Source organism: Coregonus clupeaformis, unplaced genomic scaffold (assembly GCF_020615455.1).
Source record: "Coregonus clupeaformis isolate EN_2021a unplaced genomic scaffold, ASM2061545v1 scaf2103, whole genome shotgun sequence".
NCBI lineage: Eukaryota > Metazoa > Chordata > Actinopteri > Salmoniformes > Salmonidae > Coregonus > Coregonus clupeaformis.
This window is the reverse complement of record NW_025535557.1, coordinates 4,267-23,138: the sequence shown is the minus strand read 5'-3', so window position 1 is coordinate 23,138 and position 18,872 is coordinate 4,267. Positions and strand designations below refer to the sequence as shown.

Genomic DNA, 18,872 nt, shown 5'->3' with positions numbered 1-18,872 from the left:
TGCCCCCCTTGTCTGAATTTGGTCAATATATTTTAAACCGGGTTGTCTGTGCTCCACAATACTTTATTATCCACTGAGTCAAAGCCTAGACTTTCAGAAGTTCAACAACAACTTCCATGAAACATGCTAAAACATTTCAATGGGCCATTGACCTAGATAGTGACTTAAAAATAACATTTGGTATTTTTGTTTTATATTATACCAACAACATAGGAAATCCTCTGGTGACAAAATAGGGTCAATAGAATTAGAATGATGAGTAGGAATGGAATTTTTATAGAATTCTAATGGTAAGCATAGAGTTCCAAACTCATTTCTATGGCAACACAGCTGTCAATTTTGTAAACAACAATTTTCTAAAATATGTGTTGCCAAGAGACATCGAACCGATAGAACATCTCGGCGTTCTATTGAACGTTTTCTGTTCGAAAACAACAACACCTTCAGTTTGCTGTTCAACAACAACAAACATGACAGATTTTTGAGACCTGAGACTGAAAGATCGACTGGAAAATGCCTGGGTGCTTTTCAAAATTGGCGGAGAGAGTGCGTGGACGTCGGCGGTCTACTGCGTCGACAGGTTGTTCAAATTCATTTGTGGGTTGTTTTTGTTGTCTTTTTCCGTTTTGCAGGGTTCGCAATCGTCGGGAGGTGGACAGAGACATCGAGGGTATGTTGAGTTTAAACTTCTTATTTTACCACATTTAACAATATAAATGTAATTTGTGAAATGTTGTGTATTTCTGTAATCCATACTTGCAAGCTAACGTTGACTTTAGTGACTTTTGCTAAGAGATGCACTTTTGAACTAGTAGTACTAGCTAGCTCGCTACGTTTTACATCCTAACATTTGTTTGTTTGTATTCCAATGTTCCTAATTTTAGAATCAACTGTCCTGGATGAGGTCCAGTTGGTTGTGCCATTGGATGATGTGCTGGATGTACCACTGCTGCCAGCCATCCTTGAGGAGGTGCCAGATGTGCCGACTATCCTTGAGGTACAATTTTCAGAAAGTTTAATGTTTGAAAAGTATCCCAGATATTCAATTTCTGTCACTTTGACATTCTAAAAATCTTTGTTGTCTGCTTTCTGCTTTAGGAGGCCACTGGTAATTGGCAGTTGATACCGATTAGGTTTAGCTCCCTGTACTGTGGGCCTGTTGTGATCAGGGTAAGAGACCCACACACACAGTCACATCACTGTTGCAATGTTTGCTGTTTCTAACCTGAATGTATTGTAATGTCAACCCCCTCTTGTGCAGAACAATGCAGGTCCGGTGGTTAAAGCTTGGAGAACTTTCCAGTTCATCAGCCCCATTATCACCTACATGCGTGGGGGATCCCAGGTATGTGTCTTTGTCACTACCTAATCCTAATCTACATCGTCAGTGTCATGTGATCTTGATGGAAATATGTTACAGCGATGGCTGATGTTGTTTTGTTGATGTTGTTTCACTCCACAGCAGGTGGTGGTGAGGATGCACCATGCGAGTAGGGTTCGAGGCCTGGAGACTCAACTGGTGTGGGCCATCTCCAAGGAGACACACAGACTTAGTCCAGAGGGCATCCCTACTGTGCCACCAAGGTGCAGTCCATCTCTTGGATCCAGGTAAGATGTAAATACTACTGAATTAGTATTAGATTTTCTTCACTTATTCCGTTTGGCCTTAACATGTCGTTTCTCTCTGTCAGTATGTGGCTGGCAGGGGTGACCCAGTATGCGTCTCACCTCCGCCACGAGACGTCTGTGGCCGTGACGCATGGCTGCTACCAGGTAAATAAACAATTTCCTATGTATATAGAATAGAAATTACAGGGCATTTTCCATTAGATATGGTCTGTTTTCTATTAACGTGTGTTGTGTGTGTGTGTTTTGAGCAGCAAACTGATGTCTCGGTGGTGTACGCCACTCTCCACATGGGGCTGGATGGGCTGCTCTCCTCCTCGGCGTGGTCGGAGGCTGCCTCCGTCTCTACGCCCACCACTCAGCAGTTCACTGAGCCAGAGCCTGAGGGCCACAACTGCTATGAGGTCAGATGTTACACACACACATACTATTGACTAGTAGCATTAAGATCCTTCGATTTACCCATTGTTTGTCATGTCATTACATTGGTCACTGATGTTGAATAATTGTTCTGTTATTGTAGGGCTGGGAGGAGGACCTGCTGCCTGAGGAGAGGGAGGTTCCTCTGCTAAAGTGAGTCCCCTCTAAATGTGTGTATAGTCTGAGCTTGTCAGATGCTGAAGGATAGTGGTCACAATGCTGTTATTCCCCATTGACATGCTCCATTCCCTCTCTTCCACAGCCTCTACCTTACCACCAAGAGAGTGGAGGACATCGGCCTGAGGCTCGTCTCCCTGCGCCAGGCCTTTACTGTGAGTGGACCCACTTTTCTTTGACTCTCTGTGTCTTCCTGTTCTGTCTGTCTCCTAGAGTAAGATGGGTGTCTCACCCTAACTCTTCCCTCTTCTCTAGACCCTGCTCGGTTCCACCCTGAGTAGGAACCATCTGTTTGTGGCGGGAAAGGTCCTACTGGGCGCACTGGTTCAGGTCCACCAGATGGTAGCTCACTAACTCATTGTCCTTCAAGGGAAAGAGAACGTCCTCGGTGTGAAATGTGTTCTGTGCACTAACATCACTGCTCTTTGCTTTATGATAGGACGAGGCCGAATTCATCCGTGCCTATAACGACTTTGTGGACTACCTGAGTGACCCCTCCAAGCAGATTGACATTGAGAGGGGAGCTGGCTGAGGCAAATGTGAGTTAATTAACTCTTTCAAGTCTCACTTTGAGTTCTTCCACATGCATGTCTTTATACGGCACAGTAGCTGATCTATTTGAAATCATTCCTATTTTCTCCAAACGTGTTTTCTTGTCCTAGATCCATCATGTTAACCTGATAGATGTCCCTTTTTGAGCTGGTGCTGTTTCGGATGATGACAGCTCAGAAATCCCTGATGGTGGTAAGTAGCATCTCGCTGGTAAATGTTTAGATGTCTGTCTATTAGCAATTTCACTTCAATTTCTCTTCTCTCCTCCTCTGTTTACTTTAGCAACCTGGTCGGGTTCATGGAGCGTCTGTACGCTCTCCTGTACTCCTTCCTGCCCACTGTTGCCAGCATTGAGCCAAAGGCTGAGAGATACCTGTTGCTGCTCAATGTAAGAGTCAAGAGTTTACTTCCTGTTTTCTTCCTTATTACTAGTTTACTTCCTCTTTACCGTTCCTGGTTAACAGGGTTTCAATGCCGTTTTAGGGGGAGTAACTCTCATTGTCTCTCTCCTCTTGATAAGCTAGTAGCTCAGAGCCATTTTCTATGTGTTGTGTGGTGTTCCCTTCAGGGCGGGCTGATGGCTCTGCTAGATGACATGTTTGGGCAGCAGCTGGCCTGGTATTTTAACCGAGAGTCTCTGGTCACTGAGCTCTCCAGTCTCCTGGAGTACCACCTCGAGTACCTCATGGCCAGCATGTAGTCCTTCTCTCTCTCTCTCTCTCTCTCTCTCTCTCTCTCTCTCTCTCTCTCTGGAATTGAGGACTTGAAGTGCTTCGTTGAACCCTGATTAGTAAACACCTATTAAATTCATGTATTCTCTTGTTTTCTCTCCCACAGGATTCTTGTCACACTTCTTCTTGCCACCTAACAGTGCTCTAGACACTAGTGCACTACATTACTTTGCTCTGAATTTTACATTTTCAAATAAAATAAATGTAGTTCAAAAGCATTTGTCTCTGTCTTTTCATTTATTTGATTATTTCATCACTATTTCCTATTCCTGGAGTTGTTATTATATTATGTAATTATATTATTACATGAACAATTATGCTTTATTCTTTGCATATGGAAATAAAAACCAACTTTTAAGTTGATTTACATGTACTACAGGCCCACGCTTTATGACATTGTACTGTGATGTGTGATACTGTACTATTTAAAAACATGGAGGCCTACATACACTGAGTGTACAAAACATTAAGAACACCTTGCTAATATTGAGTTGCACCCCTGTTGCTCAGAACAGCCTCAATTTGTCGGGGCATGGACTCTACAAGGTGTCGAAAGCGTTCCCAAAGGGATTCTGGCCCATGTTGACTCCAATGCTTCCCACAGTTGTGTCAAGTTGGATGAATGACCTTTGGGTGGTGGACCATTCTTGATACACCTACTACCATACCCCGTTCAAAGGATCATATCTTTCACCTGAATTTACCTGGTCAGTCTATGTCATGGAAAGAGCAGGTGTTCCTAATGTTTTGTACACTCAGTGTATGTTAGTTGTGTAGTAACCTGGTACAGTATAAAGTCCACCACTATAGGGCACAATTGCTTCTGTCTTGAAAGTTACTTCTCACTATCCGTACTCTATTTTAAGACTGCCATTGTAGACTCAGGTAAATTTGTTATTTTAGTTTCAGTTTGCCATAAATGTCTGAGCCATTTACCGTCATTCCCATTGAAACCAATGTTAGAGTTCATGTATAGCCCCTGGTTCACCCCAGACTTGACTGCCCTTGACCAGCACAAAAACATCCTGTGGCGTACTGCATTAGCATCGAACAGCCCCCGCGATATGCAACTTTTTCAGGGAAGTCAGGAACCAATATACACAATCAGTTAGGAAAGCAAAGGCTAGCTTTTTTCAAACAGAAATGTGCATCCTGTAGCACTAACTCCAAAACGTTTTGGGACACTGTAAAGTCCATGGAGAATAAGAGCACCTCCTCCCAGCTACCCACTGCACTGAGGCTAGGGAAACACTGTCACCACCGATAAATCTACGATAATCGAGAATATCAATAAGCATTTTGCTACGGCTGGCCATGCTTTCCACTTGGCTACCCCTACCCCGGCCACCAGCTCTGCACCCTCCGCTGCAACTTGCCCATGCCCCCCCCCCCCCCACATCTCCTTCACCCAAATACAGATAGCTGATGTCCTGAAAGAGCTGCTAAATCTGGACCCCGCCGAAATTGTCGCAACCCCTATTACTAGCCTGTTCAACCTGTCTTTCGTATCGTCTGAGATCCCCAGAGATTTGGAAAGCTGCCGCGGTCATCCCCCTCTTCGAGCTGGTCATGGGTGCACCTCAGCCAAGCTCAATGTCCTAAACGATATAATAACCGCGATCGATAAAAGACAGTAATGTGCAGCCGTCTTCATCGACCTGGCCAAGGCTTTTGACTCTGTCAATCACTGCATTCTTATTGGCAGACTAAATAGCCTTGGTTTCTCAAATGACTGCCTCACCTGGTTCACCAACTACTTCTCAGATAGAGTTCAATGTGTCAAATCGGAGGGCCTGTTGTCTGGACCTCTAGCAGTCTCTAAGGGGGTGCCACAGGGTTCAAATCTCGGGCCGACTCTATTCTCTGTGTATATCAATGATGTCGCTCTTGCTGCTGGTGACTCTCAGATCTACCTCTACGCAGACGACACCATTTTGTATACATCTGGCCCTTCACTGGACACTATGTTAACAAACCTCCAAACGAGCTTCAATGCCATACAACACTCCTTCCGTGGCCTCCAACTGCTCTTAAACGCTAGTAAAACTAAATGCATGCTCTTCAATCGAACGCTGCTTGCCCCTGCCCGCCCGATTAGAATCACTACTCTCGGCGGGTCTGACTTAGAAAATGTGGACAACTACAAATACCTAGGTGTCTGGTTAAACCATAAACTCTCCTTCCAGACTCACATTAAGCATCTCCAATCCAAAGCTAAATCTAGAATCGGCTTCCTATTTCGCAACAAAGCCTCCTTCACTCATGCTCTAAACATGCCCTCGTAAAACTGACTATCCTACCGATCCTTGACTTCGCGATGTCATTTACAAAATAGCTTCCAACACTCTACTCAGCAAATTGGATGTAGTCTATCACAGTGCCATCCGTTTTGTCACCAAAGCCCCATATACTACCCACCATTGTAACCTGTACACTCGTTGGCTGGCCCTCACTACATATTCGTCGCCAAACCCACTGGCTCCAGGTCATCTATAAATCACTTCTAGGCAAATCCCCGCCTTATTTTAGCTCATTGGTCACCATAGCAACACCCACCCGTAGTATGCGTTCCAGCAGGTATATCTCACTGGTCATCCCCAAAGCCAACACCTCCTTTGGCCGCCATTCCTTCCAGTTCTCTGCTGCATATAGCTGGAACGGACTGCAAACATCTCTGAAGCTGGAGACACTTATCTCCCTCACTAACTTTAAGCATCAGTTGTCAGAGCAGCTTACCGATCACTGCACCTGTACACAGCCCATCTGTAATTAGCCCACACAACTACCTCATCCCCATATTGTGATTTACATTGTTATTTATTTTGCTAATTGTGTGCTAAGGTGATACAATGTTAGATTATGATATTATCTATTCAGTAGATTGAGTAGTTAAGGGAGACAGAAGCTCACCTTCCAGCCTAGGTCACTAAAGCTCACATATAATTAATGTCTCTTACAAGCCTGACGCCCACTGTTGACGTGGCTGTGATCTGAAAGGGATCAAAAAAGATGTTATGAGACAGGACAGACTGTAAAGCATGCTTTGGATGCATTGGATTTAAAATAAAGACACAATTAAATGTAAACGCAAGTTAAGTAATTTTGTAATTTGGATGAACTATCCCTTTAAACTCTGCAAAAACAAGCTTAACAACAACACCAAAAACCAGTGTTGTCCCTGACCTTGTATGACCTCACCATGTATACTGGGCAGGGGACGGTCATATTTGGGCTTCTTCTTGCGGGGGTTGGGATTCAGGGCGCGACAGGGGCCTGGCTGGCCCTGAAGAAGGTCACCATGAAGGGCTGTTTGGAGCAGGGGGCCCCTTCGACCACCAAGCCTACCCACCCAGCTGACAAGGACTGGTCTGATAGAGAGAAAACAATGTGTGTGTGTGTTGTGTGTGTGTGTGTGTGTGTGAGAGAGAGAGAGTGATACAATCTTGAGGTACACCAAAACAGCATATCTCAATTTCTATGTATTTACTAAACAATTACAAATACTATATGACATTACATTGCTACTGAACAGGTATTGGTGTAGTATTCTGAGTTAACTTGCCTCTTTATTCAATGGTATAATAATCAAGAAATCCACTTTGTGGGAAATACCTCCCCATCTGCAGAGCATTTCCTGACCCTGACCATAGTATTAACTCTTTGAGGCTCACCCTCCTCTGTGTCCACATACAGACTGCAGGGGTGCAGGACGTGACAAATAAACTCGAAACTGGGAATGTTTACTGGTTGCTCATGAGGTCAAGGGGAAGTCAATGTGTGGAATACATTTAACTAGTTGTGGAAAATATTCTAGATCAAGAAAAATAAGGTAAGGAGCAAGCGCTGCATGCATATTATGTGTGCCAAACAGGTGCTGTATAGATTACAATATAATTTTCTGACCTTTTGGAACAACGTAAACAACAATAACTACATTATAAGCATACCAGAGAGTTTGTTGTAATGTTTTTTTGCTAAGCCTTTATTACAGCAAAGACTAAAAACAGTCACATTCATTTGTGAATGCAATTTCCGAAATGTAACGGCTTATTGTTTAAGCTAATTATTCTAAGCTCGCTTTATTTTATTTTAAAACTAACATGCTTGATTGCATTTCAAATCATGAATGACTCATATGCTGTGTGATGACATGAACGAATGAAAGATTGATTGATACAGTAGCCTATATAAGCATTGAAATATAGGCCTAAATAAGTTACAGTATTAAGACTAAACAGGATATGCTCTTAGGCCTACAGCTCGGGCTGCTATACTAAGCCTACTAATGATAATGGCAATACTTATTATAATGATGATCATAATAATATTAGTAATAATAACAATAAGAAGGATATCAAGAAAAAGCAGGGTTATTATTATTATCATTATTATTAATTCTTTGAAAGACTGGTCATGGCTCACATCAACAGCATAATCCCAGAAACCCTAGACCCACTCCAATTTGCATACCGCCCCAACAGATCCACAGATGATGCAATCTCTATCGCACTCCACACTGCCCTTTCCCACCTGGACAAGAGGAACACCTACGTGAGAATGCTATTCATTGACTACAGCTCAGCATTCAACACCATAGTGCCCTCAAAGCTCATCACTAAGCTAAGGATCCTGGGACTAAACACCTCCCTCTGCAACTGGATCCTGGACTTCCTGACGGGCCGCCCCCAGGTGGTAAGGGTAGGTAACAACACATCTGCCACACTGATCCTCAACACGGGGGCCCCTCAGGGGTGCGTGCTCAGTCCCCTCCTGTACTCTCTGTTCACCCATGACTGCATGGCCAGGCACGACTCCAACACCATCATTAAGTTTGCCGACGACACAACAGTGGTAGGCCTGATCACCGACAACGATGAGACAGCCTATAGGGAGGAGGTCAGAGATCTGGCCGTGTGGTGCCAGGACAACAACCTCTCCCTCAACGTGACCAAGACAAAGGAGATGATTGTGGACTACAGGAAAAAAAAGAGGACTGAGCACGCCCCCATTCTCATCGACGGGGCTGTAGTGGAACAGGTTGAGAGCTTCAAGTTCCTTGGTGTCCACATCACCAACGAACTATCATGGTCCAAACACACCAAGACAGTCGTGAAGAGGGCACGACAAAGCCTATTCCCCCTCAGGAGACTAAAAAGATTTGGCATGGGTCCTCAGATCCTCAAAAAATTCTACAGCTGCACCATCGAGAGCATCCTGACTGGTTGCATCACCGCCTGGTATGGCAACTGCTTGGCCTCTGACCGCAAGGCACTACAGAGGGTAGTGCGTACGGCCCAGTACATCACAGGGGCAAAGCTCCCTGCCATCCAGGACCTCTATACCAGGCGGTGTCAGAGGAAGGCCCTCAAAATTGTCAAAGACTCCAGTCACCCTAGTCATAGACTGTTCTCTCTGCTACCGCACGGCAAGCGGTACCGGAGTGCCAAGTCTAGGTCCAAAAGACTTCTCAACAGCTTCTACCCCCAAGCCATAAGACTCCTGAACAGCTAATCATGGCTACCCGGACTATTTGCACTGCCCCCCCACCCCATACTTTTTACGCTGCTGCTACTCTGTTAAGTATTTATGCATAGTCACTTTAACTCTACCCACATGTACATATTACCTCAACTACCTCAACTAGCCGGTGCCCCCGCACATTGACTATGCAACGGTACCCCCCTGTATATATAGCCTCCCTACTGTCACTTTATTCTATTGTATATATAGCCTCCCTACTGTCACTTTATTTTTACTTCTGCTCTTTTTTTCTCAACACTGTTTTGTTGTTGTTCTATTCTTACTTTTTTTGTTTAAAATAAATGCACTGTTGGTTAAGGGCTGTAAGTAATCATTTCACTGTAATGTCTGCACCTGTTGTATTCGGCGCATGTGACCAATAAAATTTGATTTGATTTGATTTGAATTCTGACACTTTGGAACAATGTAAACAACACTAAATTAATTATAAAGATACCAGAAAGTCTGTTCTAACAGAAAAAAAAAGTGTAAAGCCTTTATTACAGCAAAGCAAAGATTAAAAACAGCCGAATTTGTGAAATCGTTTACTTGACATGTTGTTGTGTGAGCCTTGGTGCTCACCGAACCATTAGGCTATTAAACAAACACTCAAACAGGCAACAGAAGCAGGATCTGACTTATTTCTGTAGATATACAGTTGAAGTCAGAAGTTTACATACACTTAGGTTGGAGTCATTAAAACTCGTTTTCAACCACTCCCCAAATTTCTTGTTAACAAACTATAGTTTTGGCAAGTTGGTTAGGACATCTACTTTGTGCATGACACAAGTAATCTTTCCAACAATTGTTTACAGACAGATTATTTCACTTATAATTCACTGTATCACAATTCCAGTGGGTCAGAAGTTTACATACACTAAGTTGACTGTGCCTTTAAACAGCTTGGAAAATTCCAGAAAATGATGTCATGGCTTTAGAAGCTTCTGATAGGCTAATTGACATAATTTGAGTCAATTGGAGGTGTACCTGTGGATGTATTTCAAAGCCTACCTTCAAACTCAGTGCCTCTTTGCTTGACATCATGTGAAAATCAAAATAAATCAGCCAAGACCTCAGAAAATGTTCTTTAGAACTCCACAAGTCTGGTTCATTCTTGGAAGCAATTTCCAAACGCCTGAAGGTACCACGTTCATCTGTACAAACAATAGTACACAAGTATAAACACCATGGGACCACGAGCCATCATACCGTACATGAAGGAGGCGCGTTCTGTCTCCTAGAGATGAACGTACTTTGGTGCGAAAAGTGCAAATCAATCCCAGAACAACAGCAAAGGACCTTGTGAAGATGCTGGAGGAAACAGGTACAAAGGTATATATATCCACAGTAAAACGAGTCCTATATCGACATAACCTGAAAGGCCGCTGTAGTGTAGGTTATTCGTAGGTGTTATCGTCAATCAAGGAGTCTGCTTAGACTGGATCGTGTTCAAAGGCCTTTATTCAAACCACGAGGTTCCAGCGTAAGTACGGACACAATATCCGGAGAACCAGACCCCAAATAAATCTTGCTGTATTCTAACTCTCCGTCGTTGCTCCCCCCTTTATATAGCCTTCCAAGAGTTGAATAGCTCCCTCTACTGTTCAATCCCCGTATCTTACCACCCACTTCCTGTTTGTCATATGTGACGTCACGCTAAAACCTTCCCTCTTGATAGCAATAATCAACCTTCCATTTCTTCATGAAAAACCGTTAACAAAGACATAATTTTAATATACTACATATTCCCCCCTTCGAGACAAAACTAAAAAGTCTCGACAACAATAGGATTATGACCAGTAACAATTTATCTTATTGAGTATCTTTAACCTTAAACCAAAAACATTCTTCTCTAGAGTGTAAATACCTTTCTATGAAATAACTGTTTATGAAGTGTAAATACATTACTATGAAATATGAACAACTGTTTGTGAAGTATGAATACATTACTATGACATATGAAGAAATCTCTAGGAGTGTAAGAGCGAAAAACTGTCTGGCAGCCATCTTTTCAGATATCCATCCATCAATCAAGACAGTAAAATTCTCTTACGGTCCCTCTGCCCCAGGCAACCACCTCGGTACTCCAGATAACCTCATAAACCATGTAAATACATTTGAAACTATAATACAATTAACTACACATGTAAGCCCCTGTAAACAAAATCCTATCCAGAAACATCCACTCTCAGGCTGGTCAACCCATAGGACCTGAAAGGGAATCTCTCCCTGCCTAAACGTCCTTTCCCTAAACCCCATCGAAATAAACAAAAGCATCTAAGATCCTCATCTGCATTCAATAACATCAAACATCATTCTACTAAAATCAATACCTAAGAATATGACACAATTATGTATTACACATCAAATATGTCTATATTTCATTGCAGACACTGGAATGTAGTCCACTACACTTCATCTCCTCCGTAGTCTCGACTTCCAATGGACTTGTTAATGATGAAATCGGCCACACCCTCCTTGTTTCATCTCCTCCAGTCATATTGTCCCTTCATATTGTCTTTGTTTGAGTATTCCAATCTCCACATGTTCTCCCAAATGCCTCTGGAAGAAAAAGAAAAAGACCAAACAGTATCTTTTCCAAAAAACACTTTCAAATTAAACATCACTATCCACTAAGACTATAAAACTGATATATAAATGATGCATGAATCACATAAACCCATTCCCCCCTTGATTCATAAATCATACTAAAAATCACACTAATATTGAAAAAAAAAATTGTAAAATGATCAAATAATCAAAAAGGATATTTATCCATCAGTAGTCCATCTAGACCCCCTCGTCCATCTTCTTCCAGATCAGGAACAATCAACAACGGCATCTGAGTGTTGTCTCCAGGCATCACAACACCAACCCATCTTAATATCATAGCTTTTGCAAAGGTCAGTAACAAAGTACAAAAGCAAAACATCACACACAGCGCTATCAGAGCTGCGACTAAAATCTGAACCATCACTGCCCCTATTGGGCCTAACTGATCTTGCAACCAAGACTTCGCTGACCATCCAGCTTTCTCAGATCTTCCAAATGCATCCCTGATATTCTTCAAGGCATCGATAACACTCGTGATATTATCGGTACTATCTGGGATCAAAGTATAACAATCATCCCCCGTCAGATTCATAGCCAAACATAAGCCACCTTGTCTTGCCAAAATATAATCAAGAGCCATGTCATGTTTCAACAACGTCAGTCTGTGACTTCTTTGAGCATTTGACAGAAGGTGAAACCCTCTTATTGTTTCATTTGCAAAAGCCCTGCAACGTATATGTAATATTATCAATATGATCTGCTAAGAATGTTACACCATACCATGGAAAAAGACCAAGTCCCCACTTCTCTCCCAGACTTATTCTCCAATGGTAGGCTTCAAGATTAGTAAATTTAGCCATGTCTCGTTTAACCCTATTTTCAACAGTAGTTTCAGATTGATCTGGGGTCGGTGCTACTCCTCTTCTTATTGTAAAAACCTCATATGGAAGCTTCAACGTGGACATGTAACAACACCCTTTCCATCCATAGGGTAAAAATATATATGCTTTATCACCACAAACCCACCAAATATCTCTAAAATTCCCAATAGTTGCATTGATAGGGAAAAATTGATCCATCACCATCAAAGTCCTGCCCTTCTTACTACCTGGTGCATAAAAAGTTACATTATATTTGTCACCTTTACCCTTTCGGTCCGTGTTTACCGAACGTCAACATATACCCATCACAATCTGATATTCCCATGAACATACCATTTACCTCATCTGTATTATTAGAACAAATACAAGTTTTAGCTCTCACTGCTCTCACCTCAAATGCTTCAGGGATCACTGTCACCTGACTTTCTTTACCACCCACCATATTCACATAGGGAAATTCATTTAACCAAGAACACTTATAACTAGGCTTATACAAATGGTGTGACAACGACATGTCTTTATCTGTCAATACTCGTTGATGATACAACAGCCATCTCAACGCATAGGCCTGACACCCACCCGCCAATGGTTGAGCGATCGTCTGTAAAATTGAACCCCACGTCTCTGGTGCTGGAATTCTCAACAGACATGGACCCTCAAGATTCCTCACTGATCTTACAGCATGAGTTAATTGCTGAAACCAAAGATTTCTCCCTGCCCATTGATCTTTAATTTTCAAAACCGCCGAATCAAATCCATATGCTTTCCATTTAGCGTCTCTTTTCCCTACCGAGCGGGATTGATCAGATGTATCTTCTGATGTTAAGTTGAACCCAAAAAACCCATCCTGTTCTTCCATGATATTAGCCTGTACTATTTCAGATGAACCTATATTGTTTTCAATGACTACTTGCTGAGTCATTTCGGTTACATCGTTTACTTTTAGAAAAGTTGTTGTTGGTGTCGGTATCATACCTCCTACATTTGTTATTGCCGTCGTACCCCAAATCCTTCCAAAGTCACCATTAAAGTAGTTGATTTAGTTAATGTCTTTTGTTCTAACATTGGTGCTGACACTATTGGATCCCTTGTAATCGAATGCGCTATATTTATGGCTTTACCAACTGTCAATGTTGAAAGAGTTAAATTGCTTCCCACTGTTGTTCTAACAGACTGACGTGTTGGTGTTATTGTTGTTACTTCATTCCTAGTTTTCGTAACGTTTTGGTCTGACTTTTCTCCTAACTGGTCTAGGCCTATTTTGTCCAACCGAATCACTAGCTTCTCCTTTACCAGAGTTGCCCTTGGTGGCCTCTGCTGCTTCACATCCCACTGAAATATTCCTGTTGCTTCTGGGACGTATTGGAAATCAATTTCTCCAAATCCTCCTTCCTTTCCATCCCCTGCATAGTCATCTCTGGCATAATCAGAAGTGTCATCATTATCAATATTAACCCCAACATTGACAATCTCTCCCTCTTCCTGTTCTCCCCTATCTCCATCTTCTCTCTCTACGCGTGGCACCTCTTCTGTAGGCGCTTTAACACAATGTGACAAATGATACCACGTAGGAGACCCCTTAACCTGGACAGCTGTTCCAGTACTACGAACCACTTCAAATGGTCCTTCACGACGTTCGTTATACCACTTCCTTCTGAATACCTTTACGAATACTTTGTCTCCCGGTTGTACTGTATTCCTTTATCCTCCTCAGGCGCCTTCTGCACCTCTTCTTGTCTTTGCCTGTCAGAAACATATGTGGACAACTTTTATGAAAATTGGCCATATATGTAACGTACGCTCTCATTTCATCTTCCAACAGGGCCAAGCTTGGACCCTTTCCCTTGTTCGCAAACAAGGCGTTGGCATCCTTCTTCCTGTTACCAACTCATGGGGTGTCATACGTAGATCACGTAACTCACTTGAGCGACACACCATTAGTGCTAAAGGAAGCGCCGCTATCCAGTTTAGACCTGTATGTTGACAAATCTTCACAATGCGATTTTTCAAGACACCGTTCATTCTTTCACACATCCCCTGACTTTGTGGGTGATAAACTGCTCCAAGACGTTGCTTAATTCCCAATTTTTGCAACATCAATTTTACTGATTTATCCACAAATTCTCTTCCATTGTCTGAGGATATTCGATCGGGTAATCCCCACCTGCTTATGACCTCTTTACATAAGAACTTGGCAACTGACTGAGCATCCTTACGCTTGGTTGGACAAGCTTCCGTCCATCGTGAAAATCTATCTACAACCACCAACATGTATCTTTTCCCATCAACTGGTTGTATCATATCAACAAAGTCAATGACCAACTCACGCATAGGACCCTGGGTGTAGGAATGTAACCTGGATGAACAGGTATCCCTCTTCGAACATTATTTTTACGACAGATGGTGCATCTTCCTATCAAATAATCAATTTGTTCAAACAAATATGGAGCCCAAACACCATATTCCTTTGTGATCTTTCTGTGAACCTCCCCCCTCGCAACATGAGCTAAGCCATGTGCTTCTTGAATCATCAGACCTATAAGGTCTAGAGGCGCTACTATCAACCCCTCATGGTTTCTCCACAGACCAGTAGCATCTTTGACCGCTCCTCGGTCTAGCCATAGCTGTTGGTCGATCATAGAAGCGGCTTCTTGCATCAAAATTACATCTCGAAGCGTAATTTTGTCTTCCAAGTCCACTACATGAGTGACCAGAAAAACTTTCCCCCAATTTATCCGCTCCTGCGACGGCTTTTGCAGCTTCATCAGCAGCTTTGTTCCCTTGTGTCACTCTTGACATATCTGTCTTGTGAGCTGCACACTTAGCTATCGCTATCTCTGTAGGCTTCATCATAGCATGCAACAATTTCATTATTTGTGCATGATGTTGTATCGGAGAACCATCCGATTTCTTGAACCCTCGACCTTTCCATACCGCCCCAAACAAATGACATACACTATGTGCATATGCTGAATCAGTGTATATGGTTACTCGCTTACCTTCCGCTAACAAACATGCTTCTGTTAGCCCCACAAGTTCAGCAAGTTGTGCAGACGCAGGCTGTGGTATTACTTCAGCCTTTTCAACAACAAATCCCGTCCCTCTGCCTCTAACTACTGCATAACCAGCACATAATCTATCCCCCACCCGATAGCAAGACCCATCAGTCCAATACTCCAGGTCTGCCTCACGTAATGGAAAGGCTTGTAAATCTGATCGAAGCCTCGAATATCTCTCTGCCTCTTGGACACAATCATGTGGCTCACCATCCTCGGAAGTTGGTAAACTCTCGGCTGGATTTATTGTATCACATCTCACAAGGGTGACATCCTCCTGCTCTAAGAGTCTATGATAGTCTCTGAGCCTAGGCATTGTCAATGTATACTTCCCATAGTTCAAAAGATTTCTGAGACTATGATGGGTAAGAATTGTCACGGGGTAGCCCATCGTGACCGATGATGCTTTGTCATACATGGAATACACCCCCACCATTGCTCTGTAGCATAATGGTAACCCTAGTTCTACCTCTGAATAAGCAGTAGAGTAGTAGGAAATAGGCTGAGGATTCGTCCCCATGCCTGTCGGTTGACAAAGAACCACGCATGCATATCTACCTCCAGCAGAAGTAGACACATATAGCAAAAGTTCCTTGAATAATCTGGTAGTGCAAGTGCAGGTGCCTCCTGCAACCTCTGTTTGATAGTTTCAAATGCCACATGGCCTTCCTGTGTCCAGGAAAGATTGCTATGGAGTTGACCACTCTCAGTACCCCTCACCATAGCCCTCAATGGGGCCATCAAACTAGTATAATCCTCTACCCAAGCGGAGGAATAACCAGCAATACCCAGAAATGTCATCATTTCTCTGACTGTTCGAGGTTTTGGAGCCTTACGAATAGTTTCCACCTGCTTGTCCGAAATGTTTCTGTGGCCATGAGTTATGTTTTGACCTAAATATACAACTTTCTCCTGACAATATTGCAACTTTTTCTGTGACACCTTGTGTCCCTTTTCTGCCAATACCTGTAGTAATTTAATTGAGTCCCTATGACATGTTTCCTTATTTTGTGAGCAAACCATTATATCATCCACGTACTGAATGACAGTGCTCTGCAATATCTGATCTATCCCTACCAAATCTTCCTTCAGTACTTTATTGAAGATATGCGGCGAATGCCGGTACCCCTGTGGCATTCTATTGTACTCATAGAACTGTCCCTTATAGGTGAACCCAAATAAATCCTGACTCTCTACACTAAGTGGAACACTGAAAAATGCTCCACATAAGTCCAGTACTGTAAAATATGTCGCATCTGGAGGAACTTGAGCTAACAAGGTATGAGGATCTGGCACGTCTGCTGGAAAGTCAATCACTATTTCATTCACTGCTCTCAAATCATGAGCTACACGATAACTTCCATCTGGTTTTTTTACAGGCCACAAAGGCGTGTTACTCCGAGGGTGTTTTGTTGTCCTTAAAACCCCGACTGTCGAAAGTCCATCAATTTGTGGTTCAATCCCTTTGATTGCTTCCTCTGTCAATGGATATTGATTTTTCCATGGAGGTTTGGCTCCTGGTCGAAGTTCAACCTTCACAGGTTGGGCTGATTTTACAAGTCCAATATCAGTACTATGTTGAGACCACAACCCTTCTGGAACTTGTTGCAACATCTCCTCTTTCATAGGATCTGAATCAATCTTCATATTGCAAATAGATTCATGTGTCATTCCTACAGCCTGGGGCTCTCCTTGTCCTTGAGCCGAAATCATTATTTTGAGAAATCGTTGATCTTCACTTCTCCAAATCGCCAAATTTTCTTTCGTTGGTCTGAAAGTAAGTTTCTCTGCTTCTGTCATCATTTCTCCCATTTGCTTTTGCTCATAGCCTTCTGAAACCAACAAGGTAACATGTGGCACACTCTTCTCAATATCAAATTCTTTATTCAGATAATCATCGGTGTTTATCTTCATAGCTGCTCCTTGTGGTCCTAAAATAATGCAACTTGAGCTAAGTTGAACATTCTTCGATTGATGACTCAACCATTCCTCTGATTGTGGTTGAGCAGCCTTCTTGAAATACTTAAGCGTACAATGGAATGGATATTCCGGAAGCTTCGCATCCGGCATATTTGCAACAATAAATCTTTCCCATATCTTAGCCTGCTTCATAAAATCTTCACTGAGATTTCCAATCCAGAATACTGAAGACGAATCCATCTCCGTCATCATCGACAATTGGTAAACCCTTTCCTTTGGCATTTCTATCAGACAGCCGTCTGGTGTACATCTGATTGTACAGTTCAATTTACACAAGGCATCTCTTCCCAATAATGCAACAGGTGTATGTTCTGATACCAGTATGGGTATTTTAATTTTGTGATCTTTATAGCAGAGCTCAATTGGTTCCGTAAGAGGAATCAGCTGTTTTACTCCCTCAAATCCGATTGTCCTAACGAGTTGATTGGACATAGGGAGATGTGTAGCATCTTCAGGTCGAACACAGGTGAACGCAGCTCCGCTATCCGCCATTACTTCCAATGGTCGGTTGTTTATTTTCACCTCAATTGTTGGATCTCTTTCCGATCCTGACGCTACCAGCTGACACCCCCCTTTCGGATCATCTAGGCACCTCTAGAATCCTGGCTCCGGACCCCTGTAGGGGTTCACCGGTCCTCCCGATGCTTTTGACTGGCCCCTGTATCTTCCTCTAAAATTCCCTCTGATGTTTCCTCCTGACCAATTGCACTCACGGGAAAAGTGACCAACCTGTCCACAACTATAACACACCTCTGGAGACGGCGGGAGGTATGGAAATCTTCCTCCCCTTTCTACTCCTTCTCGTCTCTCTTCCTCTCCAATTCTGTGTTTGTCCAGAAATTGGCTGTGGGTATGAATTAACTGGTGCCGCCATTGGTGGCTGGTACAATGCGGTTGGAACTGTTCTGGTGGAAGCTGTGACAGCGCTTGTTGGTTCGGGTGCACACGGACTCTGCATAACCAAAGCTTGTTTCTTCTCCTTTTTATTCTCTCCCAGTTGTATTAGATTCAGTTTCCGGAGAGTTTCTTCGTCCTGCTCTTTCTGGTTGAGTTCCTTCTTCCTGTACAGATCCACTTGATGAGCTATGTGATCTGTATAGACCCCTTTGTCATGCTTCCAAGTCCAACCACTTCTGCCAGTTTGCTTCTTACTGGTGCGGGCAGTCCCATTTGCAGTTTAGCTCTCAAAATTGACTGCTCAATTTGACTCACATCTGGATCATTTCCAGTAATATTTCTCCACACTTGATGAACTCTTGACACATAGGCTCTCGGATTTTCTTGTTGTCCTAGTGGGTCAATCAGAATATTATCAGGATGCACATTTGTTGGAAATGTATCTTTCAATGCTCTCCACAGACGATTCCTACTTGCAG

The 18,872-nt window shown here is 42.9% G+C and overlaps 1 protein-coding gene and 1 long non-coding RNA gene across 2 annotated transcripts; both read left to right on the top strand.

Moving 5' to 3' along the window:
- Window positions 1–215: 215 nt before the first annotated feature.
- LOC123488263 lies at window positions 216–2,755 on the top strand. The gene is made up of 11 exons (XM_045219158.1): window positions 216–670; window positions 885–997; window positions 1,099–1,170; window positions 1,262–1,345; window positions 1,463–1,608; window positions 1,692–1,773; window positions 1,881–2,030; window positions 2,150–2,199; window positions 2,309–2,378; window positions 2,479–2,565; window positions 2,663–2,755. The coding sequence occupies exons 1-11, from the start codon at window positions 514–516 to the stop codon at window positions 2,753–2,755; spliced, it is 1,104 nt and encodes a 367-aa protein (XP_045075093.1). The 5' UTR covers window positions 216–513.
- A 317-nt stretch (window positions 2,756–3,072) lies between these two features.
- On the top strand, window positions 3,073–3,585 carry LOC123488262. Its single transcript, XR_006659992.1, has 2 exons — window positions 3,073–3,163; window positions 3,344–3,585. It is a non-coding gene; the product is annotated as an uncharacterized LOC123488262 (long non-coding RNA).
- The last annotated feature ends 15,287 nt before the right edge of the window (window positions 3,586–18,872 follow it).

Bases quoted from the DNA above. Each gene is read 5' to 3' on its own strand.
- LOC123488263 (XM_045219158.1), top strand. From the start codon at position 514: ATGCCTGGGTGCTTTTCAAAATTGGCGGAGAGAGTGCGTGGACGTCGG. The intron at 1,171-1,261 runs GTAAGAGACCCA...CCTCTTGTGCAG, and splicing joins GTGGGCCTGTTGTGATCAGG to AACAATGCAGGTCCGGTGGT. The intron at 2,566-2,662 runs GTAGCTCACTAA...GCTTTATGATAG, and splicing joins TGGTTCAGGTCCACCAGATG to GACGAGGCCGAATTCATCCG.